This window comes from Impatiens glandulifera, chromosome 1, assembly GCF_907164915.1.
Source record: "Impatiens glandulifera chromosome 1, dImpGla2.1, whole genome shotgun sequence".
Classification (NCBI taxonomy): domain Eukaryota; kingdom Viridiplantae; phylum Streptophyta; class Magnoliopsida; order Ericales; family Balsaminaceae; genus Impatiens; species Impatiens glandulifera.
The window spans coordinates 152,210,435-152,227,833 of NC_061862.1; the positions used below are offsets into that span (position 1 = coordinate 152,210,435).

A 17,399-nucleotide genomic window follows, 5' to 3' on the forward strand; every position below is an offset into this window, starting at 1 on the left:
CAGACGAATATGCATTATCAAGACCCAGTGCTTCATCTTCATAGGGAAATATACCTTATCTATAGTACTTCATCAAGTCAGGAAATTTTCTTCATCACCCATGAAATATTCCATCAAGTCACTGTCGAAGCTATATTTTTCTGGATTTTTGGAAACTTTGAATAACGTAACAACAATCTCGTAGCGATATTACAATCACATATCGAGAAATTTATCGGATGATAAGTCATAGGGAAATTGACAACCCTTTTTCTAAGAAGGTAACATGATGCATCTATCTCCTGCGAATCGAGAAAATGAATTAAGCACAGAACATAAATTGAATTAAGCATAGAACAGAAATTAAGCACAAAATTGCATTTTCGGACTATGAAAGATACATTTGTCGCAGGCGACAAAGCATCTGTCGCAGGCGACAATGCATCTGTCGTAGTCGGAAAATGCAATTCTGTGCAGGGTGGATCATGTAGCTTACTAGATCATGTAGCCAATTATGAGGCCTCAACATTCTGATAAACAAATCTCGACCAGCAAAGTTAATAATCATATTTATCTTGTCTTCATCCTCCAACTTCAGCTACTTTTTCAACTCATCCATCAGTTCAATATCATAATCTAAAAGAGGATTGATAGTTACTAGATCATTGTGTTTAAACGTTTTTCATTAGGGTTTGTGTAGTTCCCCAATTTTGTGGACTTCTTATTTCTTCTAAATTTTGTTGGAGTCATTTCTAATACATCATCACCCTTCTTGGCCAACTCCACCTTCCTCTTCTTTGACAACTCCTCCATCCTCTTCTTGGCCAACTCCACCTTTCTCTTCGTGCCTAACTCCTTCTCTTTCGTGGCGAACTCCTTCTTCTTCGTGGCTAAATCTTCCTTGTCTACCATCTTCAACTCAGCCTCATTCTTTCCCAACTCATTCATAACATCATCATCTTTATTTTCATTCTCAACGACAACATCATCATCAGCTACTTTATTTTCATTCTCAACAACAACATCATCATCAGCATCTTTGTTTTCATTCTCAACAACAACATCAGCATCTTTGTTTCATTCTCAACAACAACATCAACAAAAGCAATATCTTTTTTTGTATCCAACCTATCAAAAACATCAACAGAAGCAATATTTTCTTTCTCATTCAACCCATCATCATCATCAGCATCTTTGTTTGTCTCTAACCCAACATCAACAACAACATCTTTTTTCTTCTCCAACCCATCATCAACATCATCATCGGCATCTTTGTTCTTCTCCAACCCAACATCAACAACATCTTTTTTCTTCTTCAACCCATCATCAACATTATCATCAGTATCTTTGTTCATCTCCAACCCAACATCAACAACAACAACATCTTTGTTTATTTCCAACCCATCATCATTGAACCCATCAACAACAACATCTTTGTTCAACTCCAATCCATCATCATTCAACCCATCATCAGCAACATCTTTGTTGAACTCCAACTCCTTCTCCACTAAATCTGAATCAGCATTCTTATGTTGTTTTATTTCACCCAATAATTTGATTATGTGATTGAACATAACACGTTGATCCTCTTTGATGACCTTCATTTCAGTTTTAAACTCATTCACATCCCTTGTCAGCTCCTTCATATTCTTTCTCAGCTCATCAAACTTGACATCATGCTGGGCTTGAGTCACTCGATTGTCTTGGCTAGTTGGAGAATTGTCTTCGTGTTTTTGAGGAGTCGTTGTTGAAGGGACATGGCTAGATTCATGAGTAGTAGACCGAGAGGTGTTTTGGCTAGATTCATCACTAAATGACTTCTCGGTCCTCTTGACTAGTGTAATTTTAAGTGGTCTTCTCCTCTTGGGCACCGATTTGAGAGTACTGCCATCTTCATTCTTTTTCTTCCTACCATCCACTTCAAATAATTCATCATAAATGTAGTCTCCCATTTCTTCAACGTCTTCCCCACAATAGTTCCTTTTCTCCTCCTCAGACTCATCAATCTTGTTAAACACATTGCATTTCAGGAGGGCAGTGGATACCACTTGGAGAGTGTTGGTGTTGCTTCTAGAGGCTGTAAAAAGTAATATCCTTGGGCATATAGGTTGTTCATTGGTCATATCCGCAAATTTGGGGACAAATGTCTTCATAACCAAATATGTCCAAACTTGGAAGGCTATTGCGAACCCACTAATAGTATAAGCGACATCACAGTTCCACTTGCAGGTTTCCTTCTTCTCCAGATATAGCTACCGAAGATGTTTCATGTCTTTGTCAATACCCTTCAGGGTTGAACTGAAGGAAACCTTTCCCCATGGAAATTGAAGGAACATCTCCTTGTCCTCCACCATGCTGAAGATTTTCAAATTTACCTTCCTCCTATTATCAGATCCAAAAAGACACTGATAAATAAGGTTGATGAGCCCAAGCTTCCATGCATCCTCCTTATCAGAGCATCAGAGGAAAACTGTTTGAACCTCATTCACTCTAACAACTGTTTTGCCCCCAAAATATTTATGGACTAGGGGTGAAAATTCTTCAACGTGCCAGTTTTCGATCACAGGAAATCTTTCAAAATTTAGGCCTATCACCAAGGCATATTCCTTCATGCCCCAATACAACTCCTGACCATTGACCAGGAAATTTATTCCCTTCGAATTGGAGCACCTTTTCCTCATCAACATCTGATGGATTATTATTTCTGAGAAAATTATAGTCGGGGCTTTCAATAGATGTTGGAATTGAGACTGCAAAGCCCTATCCATAAGACCAAAGTGATTAAACTTGTCCTTCGTCTTTAACAAGCAGGTACAAGTGGATTTCCATAAAACATGGCCAGGAAAGTTCTCAATAACGGATTTGGATTTGGTTTTACTTTTGCTTTTGGTTGGTGTCATCTGCAAAAAAACATTATGTCAGACTAATGAAAGTAAATACCACTTCTTTAAAGAAGCAAATAAGACATCTGTCGCAGGCGAAAATGCATCTATCGTATGCGACAATGCATCTGTCGCAGACGAATAATGCATATTCGCCTGCAATGGATGCATTGTCGCTTGCGACGAATGCATTTTCGCCTGCAACGCCTGCGACAGATGCATCTTAAACCCAAAACGATTCAGTCAGCCCATAAAACTAAACTCTAAACACTAAAACCCTAAACCATTCTTCCATTTTAGCATGCATGGAAGGTAAATGACAAAAAACGGGAAAAACTCGCCTTCAATGTTGCGGCATTGCCTCGGAAGTTCATTGCCTCGGAGAAAACTCACCTTCAATCTTGCGGCGCCTTGGGAGTTTGTTGACTCGGAGAAAACTCACCCTTAAACTTCGTTCGTTCGGCTTGGATCGTCGTCGGGGGCTCGGATCGTCGTCGGGGCTTGGATCGGGGGCTTGGATCTTCGTCGGGGGAGAGGAGAAGAAGAAGAGTCGTGGGTTTCGGCAGAGGCCGTTTCGGGGGAAATATGAAAAGAGGAGAGTGAGGGAAAAGAGGGAAAAGGGAAGAAACTGAAAGGGACCAACTGAAAGAATGATTTTTTATTTGAAAGCAAAAGGGTCTTTTTTTTATAGGCAAAATGTTAAATTTGAAAAAATTATATGGCATATGCTAAATTTGGAAATAACTCTATTGTCCGGGTTATTTCGTCAAATTTCCCATTTCACACCCTCTCAACATTAACCCCTCTAAATCTCTTAATTTAAAAAAAAATAAAAATAAAATGTTATTTTTGAATTAGATTGAAAGTGAGCACAGCATATAAAACATGCTTGAAACAGCATATCCAGAGTCATGGATAGTTATAGTTTCATACTTTGTTATTATTATTAAAAATAAAAATAATATATATATAAAATAAACCAGCAGCTAAAATAAATCTGATTGTGTATTTGACAGATCACAAAAATCTTACCCACAGAAAAGACGTGACTAGCACCCTAAATATATATTATATTTCTTTTGCCTATATTTAGATGGTATATATGTCCAAATAAGTAATTTGATTAATTTTTTAATTTTTTAAATTGTAAAAATAAAATCATTTGTCATATTGCCTTCTTTATATATATTTTCCACTAAATTATATGTAACCATATTTATTATTTGTTTAACTTGCCTCTTCTATGTATATTTTTTTCACAAAATAATTATTAATTTATTACAAATGAGAATGGATAAGCTTTAATGTAAAATAAGTGAGACTAACCAAACAATAGAAATACAATATAAAGTGGATATCAAAATTGAATAGACAAATTTTATTAAATTTATTAATATATACACAATTAAATATACTCCTAACATTATTTAATTTTTTTTAAGGGTTCAAAATTACAGGAATTGTTATTTAAAATCTGAAGAGTTTATAAAATTTGACCCTTAGTTATTTCTTTTATTTAAATTGAACATACTACTTTTAACTTTCAATTTATAATCTCTCCAAATTCTTAAAATTATTTTCATAGTATTTATATATTATTACCTTATTGTTAATTAATAATTTATTTATTATTAATAACCATATTAATTTCATTAATTAATATATTACACAATTAAAAAATATTAGTATTAAACACTAAAATAACCCATCAAAGTAGCAAGTGATCATAAAAATCGATTTAAAAGACTAAAATGTCACGAGTTCAATTCTAAACCGGAGCGTCTTGAGTTGCATCGTTGATGCAGAAGTTATCATGACTGTAATATGTAATGTTAATTCCCCTTAATTAAAAAAATATTTAAACACTAATATTGCTTTTATAAAATAAAATAACTCATTTTTATATTCTCGTGAGGTCTTTAACACCCATATCATTTTTTAAAAAATAAATACAATAAACTCAAACAAGGCCAAATTGTTAATTTTATATCTTTTGCAAGTGGATTAAAACCCAATAATCAAACGGGCCTTAGGGCTTAGTAAGCCTTTTGTTCGATCTGCTGCCCGTGCTGACCGAGAGATGATATACTAAGAGAGAGAAAACGAAGATCATAAACCCTGAATTAGGGGGGGCTATATAATGATGGAAAATAGCATATGAAAACGGGTGCCGCAATTTTAGAAAGCAAGATTCAAGAGGCACAAATCGAAAATCAAAATCCTTTACTCTCCAATCTTCATTTTCAACTTCAATTCCTCTGTTTCATCCATTCCTGTCGCCATTGCAGCATCAAAAGGAACGGAGTAGTGCAGCAGCGGCAGTAGCAGTTCAGAGGCTTGAAGAAGACCCAGCCAGCACAAGTAAGTTTAATAAATCCGACCCATGTAAGGTTTTAAGTTCATAAGTTTAGATTTCATTCCATTGTTTATGCAATTTCGAATTCTATTAGCGATATTTGAGAATTTAAAGATCCATTGAATTCATTTCCTGAAACAGTTTTTGGGTTTCTTCGTTTAAGCTCTATATTTCTATAAAATACTTATCTTTGTTATGAATTGTTTAGGTATTGGATAGATGGTTTTGAGTTGTTTGTGTTAATAAAAGAAGTGTTTGATTCGATTATGTAGTTTGGATTGAGTTGATTATAAAATATAGCATGAGATCCTTCACATCATTAGTTTGTTTAAGAAATAAGTGAGTTGGTAATTAGGCTCACTTTGGTATGAACTTCGAAAATAGTAAATGAAAGACGGGACCTGGTAAGCTGGGTACTCAGGTAGCATTTGTAGGGATGCCATAAAATATTAAATAAAGGTTGTAAAACAACATTTGGTTTTCCTTGATTGCTCTTTTGGAATTGATATGATTTGAGCTTCAAGGTGATTTTCAAATGAAAAATGTGGTACGATTTAGACCTGGGATGAGCTGAATTTTTATTTGAGTGACGATCTTAATTTGAATAAATGATTTGGTTGTGATGATTAAGTGAATATCATCAATGTTCTTGCATGCTATGATGTGATGATTGAATTTCAATGTCATGCTTTGTTGAGAACATAAATGGTTGATGATGTATGTTGGCACAATGGCATTGGTGAATTGAGCTTGGTTGATGTCTATACATGATGATTGCATGCCTATAATGGGACAGTTGAAATAGGCTTAATTGATTAGGGATTACGAATTGTTATGCATGATTGATTGAAATATGAATTATGATATGCATGCTTCTTTATGATTGTCTTTGATATTATTGCTACTTTTTTCTTTTCCATTATCATGGGATGACCATTGTTATATGAACAAGACTTAGAGATGAAAACGATTGAAAAATGCATTTAGGATTTCAGAGAAACCCTTAAGTCTGATCCTAAAAACGAATTTGATCCACCGTTAATGGACTAGCAAATGATGAAATTTAGAAATTAATGCTGCTGCAGCTGATTATTTTCTCAACCACCCCACATTCTAGGTTTTCTTGAGCACCAGAGAAAGAGAGTGTTTAAAGAGAAGGATTTTGGGAACGTTGGCTGGGAAAACGCAACTGCACTATGGCCGAGCCTGAAGCTTCTGTTTGCTATGTCGGAGTCACTCGAAACTCTGCCGCTTTTCGTCTTATGAAACAAATGGTATGTTTAGTACTCAGTCAAAATCTTAATAAATAGAACTGATAAGCTTGCTAGCTGGGGATATTATTTTCATTTGATGTCAGCTTATTATGTTAATTATAGGGGTGGGAAGAAGGCGAGGGGCTTGGGAAAGACAAGCAAGGGATCAAAGGATATGTCAGAGTGAAGAACAAACAGGACACTGTTGGTAATTACTTTTGCCCCGATTAGATTGATTTCATGTTGTAAGGATGAGTATTAGCATTAATTTTGAGGATTGATGTAGGGATTGGATTGGACGGGCCCAAGAAAAACTGGGCTTTTGATACATCGCAGTTTGATGACATTCTCAAGAGATTGAAAGTGGTAATTTCACGTTTCTCATTGAAAATGTTTCATGATTAACTTAACTGCCTTATACGAAAGTATTTGGATTTATTCTGACTCATCTTCCTTGTTTCTGGCAGCAAGCAACACAGACCAAAGATGAAGGTACATTCTGTGTATATATAGCATCGAATTGGTGTGGCTGAAAACTCAATTTTGGGTTTCAACCCGTAAGAGATATTGAATTATATCTTTGACTGCAACCACACTTTTCACATACATCAAGAATATATTCAACTTGAGAAATGAATTTTACATTAGGAAGTCTAATGAATCACGTTAATAAATGCATTTGCAGTCGATGTAAAGAACAAAGTCGAAGAGGATAAAACAGATGAAGATGACGATAAATCAAATGCATCTGAAATGGAAATTGATGTGGTTGTCAAAACAACAAGGCCGCAAGGAAGGTGACCATAAATTTACATTCATGTCGTTCTTCTCTGAGTCATTTTGGTGTGCTGGACATTTTTTATAGTAACTTTGTTGTGATGTTAATTAGGTATAAGAAGAGGGAGAGGGGGAAATGTGTTCAGGGATATTCTGCCAAAGATCTCGAAGGAATACTTGTGAGTCAATCACTGTTTAAGGATGGTGTATAATTTAAATCAAAATTTGCTATTAAAGCATATGAAAATACTGTTATATAGAAATTCTACTAATATATTTTTTTATCATCTATCTGTTCTTTTGGGCTATAGGTAAACAAGAACAAGGATACTACTAATGCAGATTTCAATAAGGGTACTAAATCAAGATTGATGGATGCATCTGAATGTACTCTTTCAGTGGTTGAAGGTAAACGGATAGAGATTATTTCTTTCTATTGTAATTCATCCGAAGAGAATTGTGCAAGAGAAAGATATATATAATAGTTTTGAAAGTAATATGCGAAACATTTTGCAGAGATCATATTAAAAGAGCTTCCACCTGATTGGTGGGGTTTTAAGCTTGGATTTGTATCAGGAGGAGTTCTTGGATCAGAAGCCAAAAGGAAAAACCTCAATACCAACAAAGAGAGGAGTACTTTCTGTGAAGATGATCAAGAGAATCTTTATAATCTTGTCCAAGTATATATCCCTCTACAATATTTATGATTTTTCTTTAGTCTTACCCTAAAACCTAACCTGATCTAATCCATCTCTATATCGTAAATAAGATTTACTAGAGAATTTATATGAATATTTTCACGACAGTTGTTGATTCTTAAGTTGGTTCGCGCAGAATACGGCTACGACTGGAAAACAAGGATTGGGTATTAAGGATCGTCCAAAGAAAATAGCTGGTTGCTACTTTGAGGGGAAGAAAACTAATTTTGATGACAGTGATGCTGATGAAGATTCAAGAAGTGATTGTGATGATGATGATGACAATGATTGTTTAGAAGAAGAAGAGGAAGTGGGGAGGAAGAAAGAGCCAAAATTGAAGTTGAAAAAGCTTTGTAGGAAGCTTCTTAATCAAGTATGGCACATTTAGTCCATATGAATCATCACCATCATCTAAGATTTCTTCTAAAACTTACAAAATCTCATTTCACAGGTGCCTGAGAAGAAACTCAAATTGAAACAACTCAAGGCTCTTCTTGACGAGAAAGCACCCTCTGTTTTTGCCAATTTCTCCAAGGGAGACGCCCTCGCTTTCTTAAAAAACAAGGTATCGTCTCAGAATTTGGTCATCGAGGAACCCAAAACAATCAAGGTCTTATTTGCACTAATTGATTTTCTTTACATTGACTTAATTTGTAGCTTGAAGGCAACAAGAAGTTTTTGGTGGATGGGAAGAAGGTTAGCCTCTCTAGATAAAAGAGTGGTAACTGAAATTTTGATTCATTTGAGAATTTATATATTGCTACCAAACTTGATTTTTCTACAATGCTTGCATACAATTGTTTGAATTGTATAAACATTAAGACTATGATTATGTTGGAAAATAATATGTTGTCATTAAGCTATTATAATGGATTAAGTTTTTTTTTTTTATCTAATAATTATTGAATTTGAAATAGTCTTAGAATAATTTATCAAAAATTAACATTTTATTTATATTATTAAACCATGTTGATTAAAAGGGGCCAACAATTGCACATGGGAGATTGAGAGAAAGCACTAAACTCTACTAGTAAGAGAAGCATTAAAGTAAGGTACCCCCACAAGTCACATGCCTTTTACTTCTAGTGCTAATTATATCCATATTGGACCACCCAATTCATACATTTATATTTTCTTTTCTTTTTTTTAAAACTTTAGTAATAAGGTTTATGTTCTGGATTTGATTAAGATGGTTAGTATCCTTGACATAAATCAAGTTTATTTTATTGAGAATTTTCTAAATTTTGTAACCATTATTATAATGTTATATAATTTTATTTTTTATGTTTTTAAAATCTCGAACTATTTTAAAGTAGAATAACTTTTAAACTAATCAAACTTTTATGATTCTATATTTTTATAAATTGTTCGATTTTATGATTTTACCAACAAAAAATTGAATTTATATATTTATAATTTTAAAAATGTTATTATTAATTTTATTCAAATAAATGATTAAGTGTAATTTTTTTTTTTAAAATATAACATCTTTATAAGGTTAGTTACTTGTTATTATTTTTTAATTAATTTTAAATTTAATTATATATATTTTTTCTAAAGGGTTAATATTTAAAACTCTTAATTATATATATATATATATATATATATATATATATATATATATATATATATATTTTAAAAAAAAAACTCCTACATTTACAAGTAACCTTTTAAATTTATGAATTTATATCTAGACAACAATTTTAAGTAATTTTTGAATTTGAATTGTTTTTTTATTTTTTTATTTTTGAAAAATGGTTGAATTGCCTTATTATTATTCTAAATTAATTTGGATGTAAAAATTTAGAGTAAATATTAAAATTTTACAGTTTTTTTTTTTTGTTTATTAATAAATCTGTATATAAAATTATAGTGTTTCGTTACTAAGTATCAGTGGTAAGAATACAAATAAAATTTGAATTCACGTAACTTTCTTTGGTAAGTCTTTTTTACATAACTTTCTTTGGCAAGTCTTTTTTGCTATCAAATTCATTGTTTTATTTTGCTTCATGCAACACAAATGAAATGTTATTTGTTGTACAAGTTTCAAGTAACCGGTTAATTTATATACAAGATTATTTAATAATCGAACACTTTTTTTCTAATAGACATTGCATCTTTTTCTAATAGACATTGCATCACAATTTCATCGTCATATTTAATTATGAAATTAGTTAAATTTTATATTTTTTAATCCAAGCAGTTCCCACAAATGAATTCTGATTTTCCACTAAACTTCCATTTGTAAAACAAAAATTTACCCTCGTCAATTTTGTCGAAAATGTTATTGTCGCTTGTCCGCTTGTTTTATCAAATGTCACATTTGTGCTAATTTTGATGAAATTATGAGAGGGTCTCTAAGAAACCAAATTCTTTTGAATGTTGTAAGATAACGTCCTACTTTCTTTTACACTCTAAAAACACAATGTTATTAAACACTTCATTGTCTATTTCTCTTGTAGTCTATTACGTTAAATTATTTATGACAATTCTTAAATTTTACTCTTTTAGTAATAAATTTAGGATTTTATATATTATTTTAGTTATACCATTTACACTAAATAAACAAATTATATTTTCAAATTCAAGGCATTACATATTCAAATAAACAAATTTATATAATTAATTTTGTAACTATTAATTTTTTTAATATGATTTATTTTTAAAATTAATTTTATACTTAACTATATATATTATAATAATATATAATTAATATTCATAAAATATTTTTTTAATTTTTTTTATAAGTAACTCCAAAGTGACTTTAATTTTTGATATATTATTATTCTCTTTAAACGTTTAAGACAATTAAACTTATACGTAAAGATAATAGTTGGGTGGAGATAATGATACATAGTAAAAAAAATATATATATAATTTAATATTAATATAGTAGGGCATTGGGATTCGCATACTCCCAACTATCAAATATCTTCTCTATTATCTATCCTGACCTTGAATCCAAACCCGATTTAAAATAATTGAAACCCGATCGATAATTGGTACCTACAAATATCAGACATTCTGATACTTATTCTCATTCCTGAGTACATGTGATTTGTTTTAATGGCAAGATTGTTATGATAATATATGGATGATTTGAGTAAAACAATTATTGAAAATTTTCTATTTTATTTTATGTATATACACACAAAAAAGAACTATTATAATACTTAGTTATAACTGCAAATTTGTGGTAATTATAATCACTAAATTTATATTAATAAACTTGTTTGCTCAAAGTGATTTTTCAAGATTACCTAGCTAGTGAAGTCTTAATGAACAACACAAATGTGGTATATAATTTTTTCCTTACAAATCTCGTTCCATTATTGTCATTCTTGCCAACTCTACTTATTCTAGGCTCTAAAACTAGTTTAGTGAACTTTAGGGGAAATTTTTGTTTTGTCCAAACTAAAGACTTGACCCGTTTTACCGATCCGAATTGAAAAAAAAATTGAATAAATCAGAAACGGTTCACATTTTCCATTTAATTAAGTATAACCAATCTGAATTGATTTTCACCAAAACAAATATCGTTTTTATGATAAACATAATATTCCAAAAAAAATCCATTGCTTTCTCTTTTTCTCCATTTAAACGAAAAAATAATATTTATTATTATTAATCTAGTAAAAAAAATTTGAAGAAATAAAATGTCATTTTTCATTGTCAAATATTAATATTATATATGAAATATAATATAACCGATACACTATAATCAAATATAAATTTATCGAAAAAATTGATAAAAAGAAAATATTTAATGCTAACGATGAGTGATAAGGAAAGATAATCTATAGAGTAAATGACATAAATAGAAATGTGTAAAGAAATAGAGATGAATTATTTTATTTTTTCAACTAAATAGATCGTGTCACCATATAATTCTCTATCAATCATTTCTCAATAACTATTTTCTTAAAATAATAAATAAATAAATAAATAAAAACAATTTTATAACTAGGGATTTTTCATTTTTATATATATTCAATAGAAAAATGGAAATTTCAACATAAAAACATAATTTTCTATTTGAATTTTAATATATATATATATATATATATATATATATATATATATATATATATATATATATATATATATATATATATATATATATATATATATATATATATAAAAGGAGAATGATTGACACAAAAAGTGATATATTAAGTCACAAATAAAGCTATCATATCATTGGAGTGTAAAGACTTGACTATGTGCACGACTACACCATATAAAAACTCTTACTACACGTGTTTAAGGCAACAGCCATAGTAGATTCTTCTTCTTCTTCATCATCTTCTTCGTTCGCCATTACACCTTTTTCTCTCTCTACATCGCCTTTTCTCACACCACCGCGCAACTCGAACTGACACGCTGAGTCAACTCGAGCCACAAACACTTCAAAGCAAGTCTCCAGGAAGCTAGTTAACTCCATGTCTGCACACAAACGAAGAAAAGTCAAATTGTAAGTTCAATGTTTCCTCTTACTGTTTACAGAATTCTCTTTCGTTTCTTCTATATTCGTGCACTGTTTTGCTTGCTTGCTTGCTTGCTTGCTTGCTTGATTGATAGATTGATTGCTAGTTCTGCAGATCAGATCAACTTTTGTTAGTTGCAATTCTTAGTTATGTGTTGTACTCTGTTGATATTTGATATTGATCTCGTGTTTCTATGATTAGTTCTCTGTTTTGTTGTTCGAGATTTCTAGATCTTGTGATACCTAATTATCTGAAGTTTTTGTTAACTGTTACATGTATTATATTGGAAACTGGAATTCCGGACTTTGATTGATTGAATTTTGGACTATATATCAATCTATACCAAAATTCAGTTAATTCGGCGCTAGTGTTTAATCAAATTCAGTCTCAGATAACAACATATGGTGAGATGCATTTGGACTAAGTTCTGAGTTCAATTTCAAGCTTTAAACACTGATGTGATGACCTAGTTTGTGTTATTTGATCTTGTGTTCTTCTTTATGGAAACTTGGATGTTTTGTTTCTGTAAATAATTCATGACCTAAATTCATCACGTATGGTATATTTATAGGTTAAGTGAAACAATTATGGATGGAAAAAAGATTCAGACTATGGACGAGGAAACTGTAGGTCAACATACCTGGTCCGAGCTTCCAACAGAACTACTTGAAGTGATAATGTCGCATTTAACACTGAAGGAAAACATCCGCGTTTCTTCTGTCTGTAAGAGATGGTCTACGGTTGCTATATCAGTAAGGATTGTTAATCAACCCCCGTGGATAATGTATTTCCCAAAATATGGCAACTTGTATGAATTCTACGATCCTTTGCATCGAAAAACTTATTCCCTTGAATTACCTGAGCTACAAGAATCAAAAGTTTGTTACGCGAAAGATGGATGGTTGTTGCTATACAAACCTCGTACACACTCTGTATTCTTCTATGATCCGTTCACTCAGGAAATCATTCAATTACCAAAGTTCGAGATGACTTATCAAATTGTAGCATTTTCATCTCCTCCAACTTCACCAGACTGTATCGTGTTCACAGTTAAGCATATCAGCCCGACTGTAGTTGCTATCAGTACCTGTCAGCCTGGAGTGTTGGAGTGGACAACAGTTAATTATCATAACAGGTTGCCATTTGTCAGCAGTATTTGGAACAAAATGGTCTTTTGCAAGGGATTGTTTTACTGTCTCAGTCTGACCGGTTGGCTTGGAGTTTTCAACCCTCAAGAAAGAACATGGGTGATTCGGGTTATGCCACCTCCCAAGTGTCCTGAGAATTTCTTTGCTAAGAACTGGTGGAAGGGAAAGTTTATGGCGGAGCACAATGGAGATATTTACGTTATGTACACTTGCTGTAATGAAAATCCAATTGTGTTTAAGCTTGATCAGATGAATAAAGTGTGGGAGGAGATGAAATCTCTTGGGGGGCTCACTCTGTTCGCGAGCTTCTTATCGTCGCACGCGAAGGCGGATCTTCATGGATCGATGAGAAATAGTGTTTATTTCTCAAAAGTGCGGTTTTATGGGAAGAGATGTATATCGTATTCACTCAGTGACATTAGATATTATCCAAGGAAGCATGGTCATGACTGGGGTGAACAAGATCCTTTTGAGAGCATTTGGGTTGAACCACCCAAGGATCTCTCCATCTTCATGTGACACATTATTGACTTGTAAGTGTTTTATTATTTTCCTTCATCACTTATTAATTAGTTAATAGTATGATCCATAACACCATTATATGAGTTCTATATTAATTGGACCCATTTGTTGTCCACATTCAAATCTAAACCATAAACCATTACTAAATTCTTTTGAAAACACTTCTTTCTTTTGTCTTATGTCAACGTAAATGTGGAACAAGACTTAGTTAGACACACACTCAGAAATTATTGACGGTTTCTCATCTAGATCTAGATCCAGACCCAGACTAGATCGTGTTTCCAATGGGGTTGGTTCTAGGAATTGTATGTGTATTCCTATACATGTTCACAAATTGCCTATACACAACAAAAAAGAGGTAACCATAAACCTTGGGCCTTGTTTGCAGTGTTCTAAATGGCGGTAGGCGGTGGCGAAGCGGTAAGTGACTACCTACTGCCTCGGGTGCTTAGGCGGTGCCTAAGCGGTTGAAATATTTTCAAAGTATAAATAAATTTAAATATAAATATAATAAAGATATTCTATATTTGACTTTTTACCAAAAGTCCAAATTAATGTTCATAATTTATCTAAGATAGTAACATTTTAGTATAATTAATCTTCTAAATCATCTATACATGCACCATCAACTATATTCACAATTCTCTCGTCATCTGACTCTAAATCAACACTTTCTTCATGTTCCTCATCTGATGTATCTATATCCTCGTCAAGTTCTCTAATGGTGATGCTCCTTACACTTCTCCTTGGTTTTAGTACTTCATATCCCCGAGGCCTTGCCACCATTTTCCAAGTAAGTCCCGAACCTGGCTCGACCTCATCTTCATCACCACCCTCAACAAGCCAATCTTGAGCTTCACTAGTTTGAGAGCGCCTAATGGCTATATTTTTAAAATTGTTATATATTTAAATAATTAAACCGCCTGATGTATATGCGTGGCGGTCGCCTTGTCCCTTGTCCGCTATTTAGAACAACCATGAGGATTATTTTCAAATTATTCTCTCATTTGACCTAGTTTATGCTATTTTGGATTTGGTGAAACAAAGTCACTTTTTATTTATCTTATGATTGTGTTGACAACCAACTATTTGTATTTTTAGGTTAATTTCCATTGGTTTGAGGTAATTAATAAAGGTTAATTAATTTCTAGGTGTTTAAATTGTATTAGGTCATATAGCAGTAAGGTAATAAAAGATATATAACAGTTTGAATTATTGATCTCTTCATGTTAGGTGGTGTGGGGGAAAGGATTACACTACAATTTACAATGAATGAAAAGGAAGAGAAGGAAGGAACAGTTATCATTATAATGATTTTATTTACTTAGTTTTTATAATGACACCTATTTGTTCATTTTGAAGTTAACTGTATTCTATCTATCTCTATAAGCCAAGACATGTTTCTTCTGTATGGCCATCATTGGCTAAGGATGATTGTCTTTGGATTTCTAATGTTTTAAACACTAGGAATAAATATCATGCTCTATGAGAGACTTCTTTTACAAAAACATAGCAGCAGAGTATTCATTCTTTATTTTTACAAATACATCTGTTATATATAGCTAAGTGGTGTCACTGAAATACACAGTCAAACTTTTTTTTTTTTTTTTTTTTTTTTGAAAAGGCTGGGTTTTGCAACTAGATTAATTCCGAAGATTAAGTACTCAGGACTTTAGGGAGGTTGGGATAACCATCTCTTTCCGCGGTTAGGCTAGAAGAGGGAGTACACTCAGCCATGGTAATTAGGGCGGTACAAAAATTCGAAAAATCAATAACCGAACCGATAGCTTATCGGTTAGAACCGTTCCGTTTTTTACTAGTTAAACGGTTAAGTTTATGGTTGAACTATTTTTAAGGATGTGCAAAAAAATTGATAACTTAACCGATAACTTAATGGTTTCAATTTACCAGTTTATTGGTTAACGAGTTCTAACGGTTTCGATTAACTGATATTTTATCGATTTTCGGTTGAACTATTTTTTTAACCGGTAATAATTTAATTATATATTTATATTTTATAATTTATATTAGTTAATTTTTAAATATTATATATTATAAATAATATTTAATAATTTATATATATATATATATATATTATTTTTAAATTTAAAAGAATTATTATTATAGAATTATTTTATAAAACAAATTTAATTTATATTGTTATTTTTTTTTAAATGCAGACTTTTAAAATATATTATAGTGTAATTATATTATAAAATATTTCTAAATATATCTTATAATATATAAAAATGAAGAATAGCATAATAGTAAGGCGCAAACAAAGATTTTAAAAAAATTATTTAAAAAATTGAATTATCGGTTTTACGGTTAAACCAGGATCAATAGAATCAAAACTATTAAAATTGATATTAATAATAGTCGGTTATCTAATTTGTAAAATAAGAGGTAAAACCGGAGTTAATCGGAACCGGTTAATCGATCGGTTGAACACTTTTAACTATTTTTCTATCTGTAATAATTTAATTATATATTTATATTAGTTATTTTGTAAATATTAGATATATTATAAATAATATTTAATAATTTATATATATTAGTTATTTTTAAATTTTAAATTATAATTTGTATAGAATTATTTTTTAATTTATATAACTATTAGTTTAAAATTTGAAACTCCATAAGACGGTGCAAATAAGAATTTAAAAAAAATATATTTTACTAAATTAAATACTTCGATTTCGGTTAACCCATCAGAATCGGTAAAACAAATACTAATACCAAAAATACTAATACCGACCGGTTGATTAATCAGTTTGTAAAGTAAAAGCAGACTTGATAAGAACTAATTAACCTACCCATTTTTTTATGTAAAATCTCTTTATTCATACTATATTTTGATAAGTAACACAATAAATAAATAAATATATATATATATATATATATAATTTTTAATTTAAATAAATATTTAAATTCTTTAAACAAATATTCTTAATATTATATCTATTCATAAATAGTATTTATACAGGAAATTTGAAATTTGACGAAGGATTATTTCCAAAATTAACATAGGTAGATTAATTTTTGCAAATATAACTTTTTCACCATGGCAAAAGACATTTATACCTCTTAAATAAAAATTCCCTCTTTCCCCTCTTCCCTTCTCTTCTTTCCCTTTTCTCTTCCTTCCCCCTTCATTTCTCTCTTTTCTATGGCCACTAAACCACCCCTCTCTTCCTTCATTCTCCAAACTCCTAGAGACGTCCAAGAAAACGTTGTTGAGGCGTCCTCTTCTTTTGTCTTGATTGTAGCATCCCGCCGATAGGTAAATTTATATTG

At 31.4% G+C, this 17,399-nt stretch overlaps 2 protein-coding genes across 5 annotated transcripts; both read left to right on the plus strand.

Annotated features, from left to right (window-relative positions):
• Nucleotides 1–6,413: 6,413 nt before the first annotated feature.
• On the plus strand, nt 6,414–8,834 carry LOC124911378 (G-patch domain-containing protein 1). The gene is made up of 11 exons (XM_047451858.1): nt 6,414–6,491; nt 6,594–6,678; nt 6,733–6,836; nt 6,938–6,962; nt 7,156–7,267; nt 7,360–7,426; nt 7,559–7,655; nt 7,764–7,927; nt 8,082–8,318; nt 8,397–8,510; nt 8,603–8,834. Exons 1-11 carry the CDS (start codon nt 6,414–6,416, stop codon nt 8,657–8,659), a joined length of 1,140 nt encoding a protein of 379 aa, XP_047307814.1. The 3' UTR covers nt 8,660–8,834.
• Nucleotides 8,835–12,252: 3,418 nt separating this feature from the next.
• Nucleotides 12,253–15,584, plus strand: LOC124920190 (F-box/kelch-repeat protein At1g57790). 4 transcript variants are annotated; one of them, XM_047460620.1, is made up of 3 exons: nt 12,253–12,419; nt 13,004–14,115; nt 15,330–15,584. In XM_047460620.1, exons 1-2 carry the CDS (start codon nt 12,388–12,390, stop codon nt 14,097–14,099), a joined length of 1,128 nt encoding a protein of 375 aa, XP_047316576.1. In that variant the 5' UTR covers nt 12,253–12,387; the 3' UTR covers nt 14,100–14,115; nt 15,330–15,584. The 4 variants fall into 4 exon arrangements, with proteins under 4 accessions (XP_047316576.1, XP_047316575.1, XP_047316577.1 ...); XM_047460619.1 differs by having other exon boundaries at nt 13,004–14,113; nt 15,336–15,584; XM_047460621.1 differs by lacking the exon at nt 15,330–15,584 and adding an exon at nt 14,491–14,511 and having other exon boundaries at nt 13,004–14,113.
• Nucleotides 15,585–17,399: the final 1,815 nt, after the last annotated feature.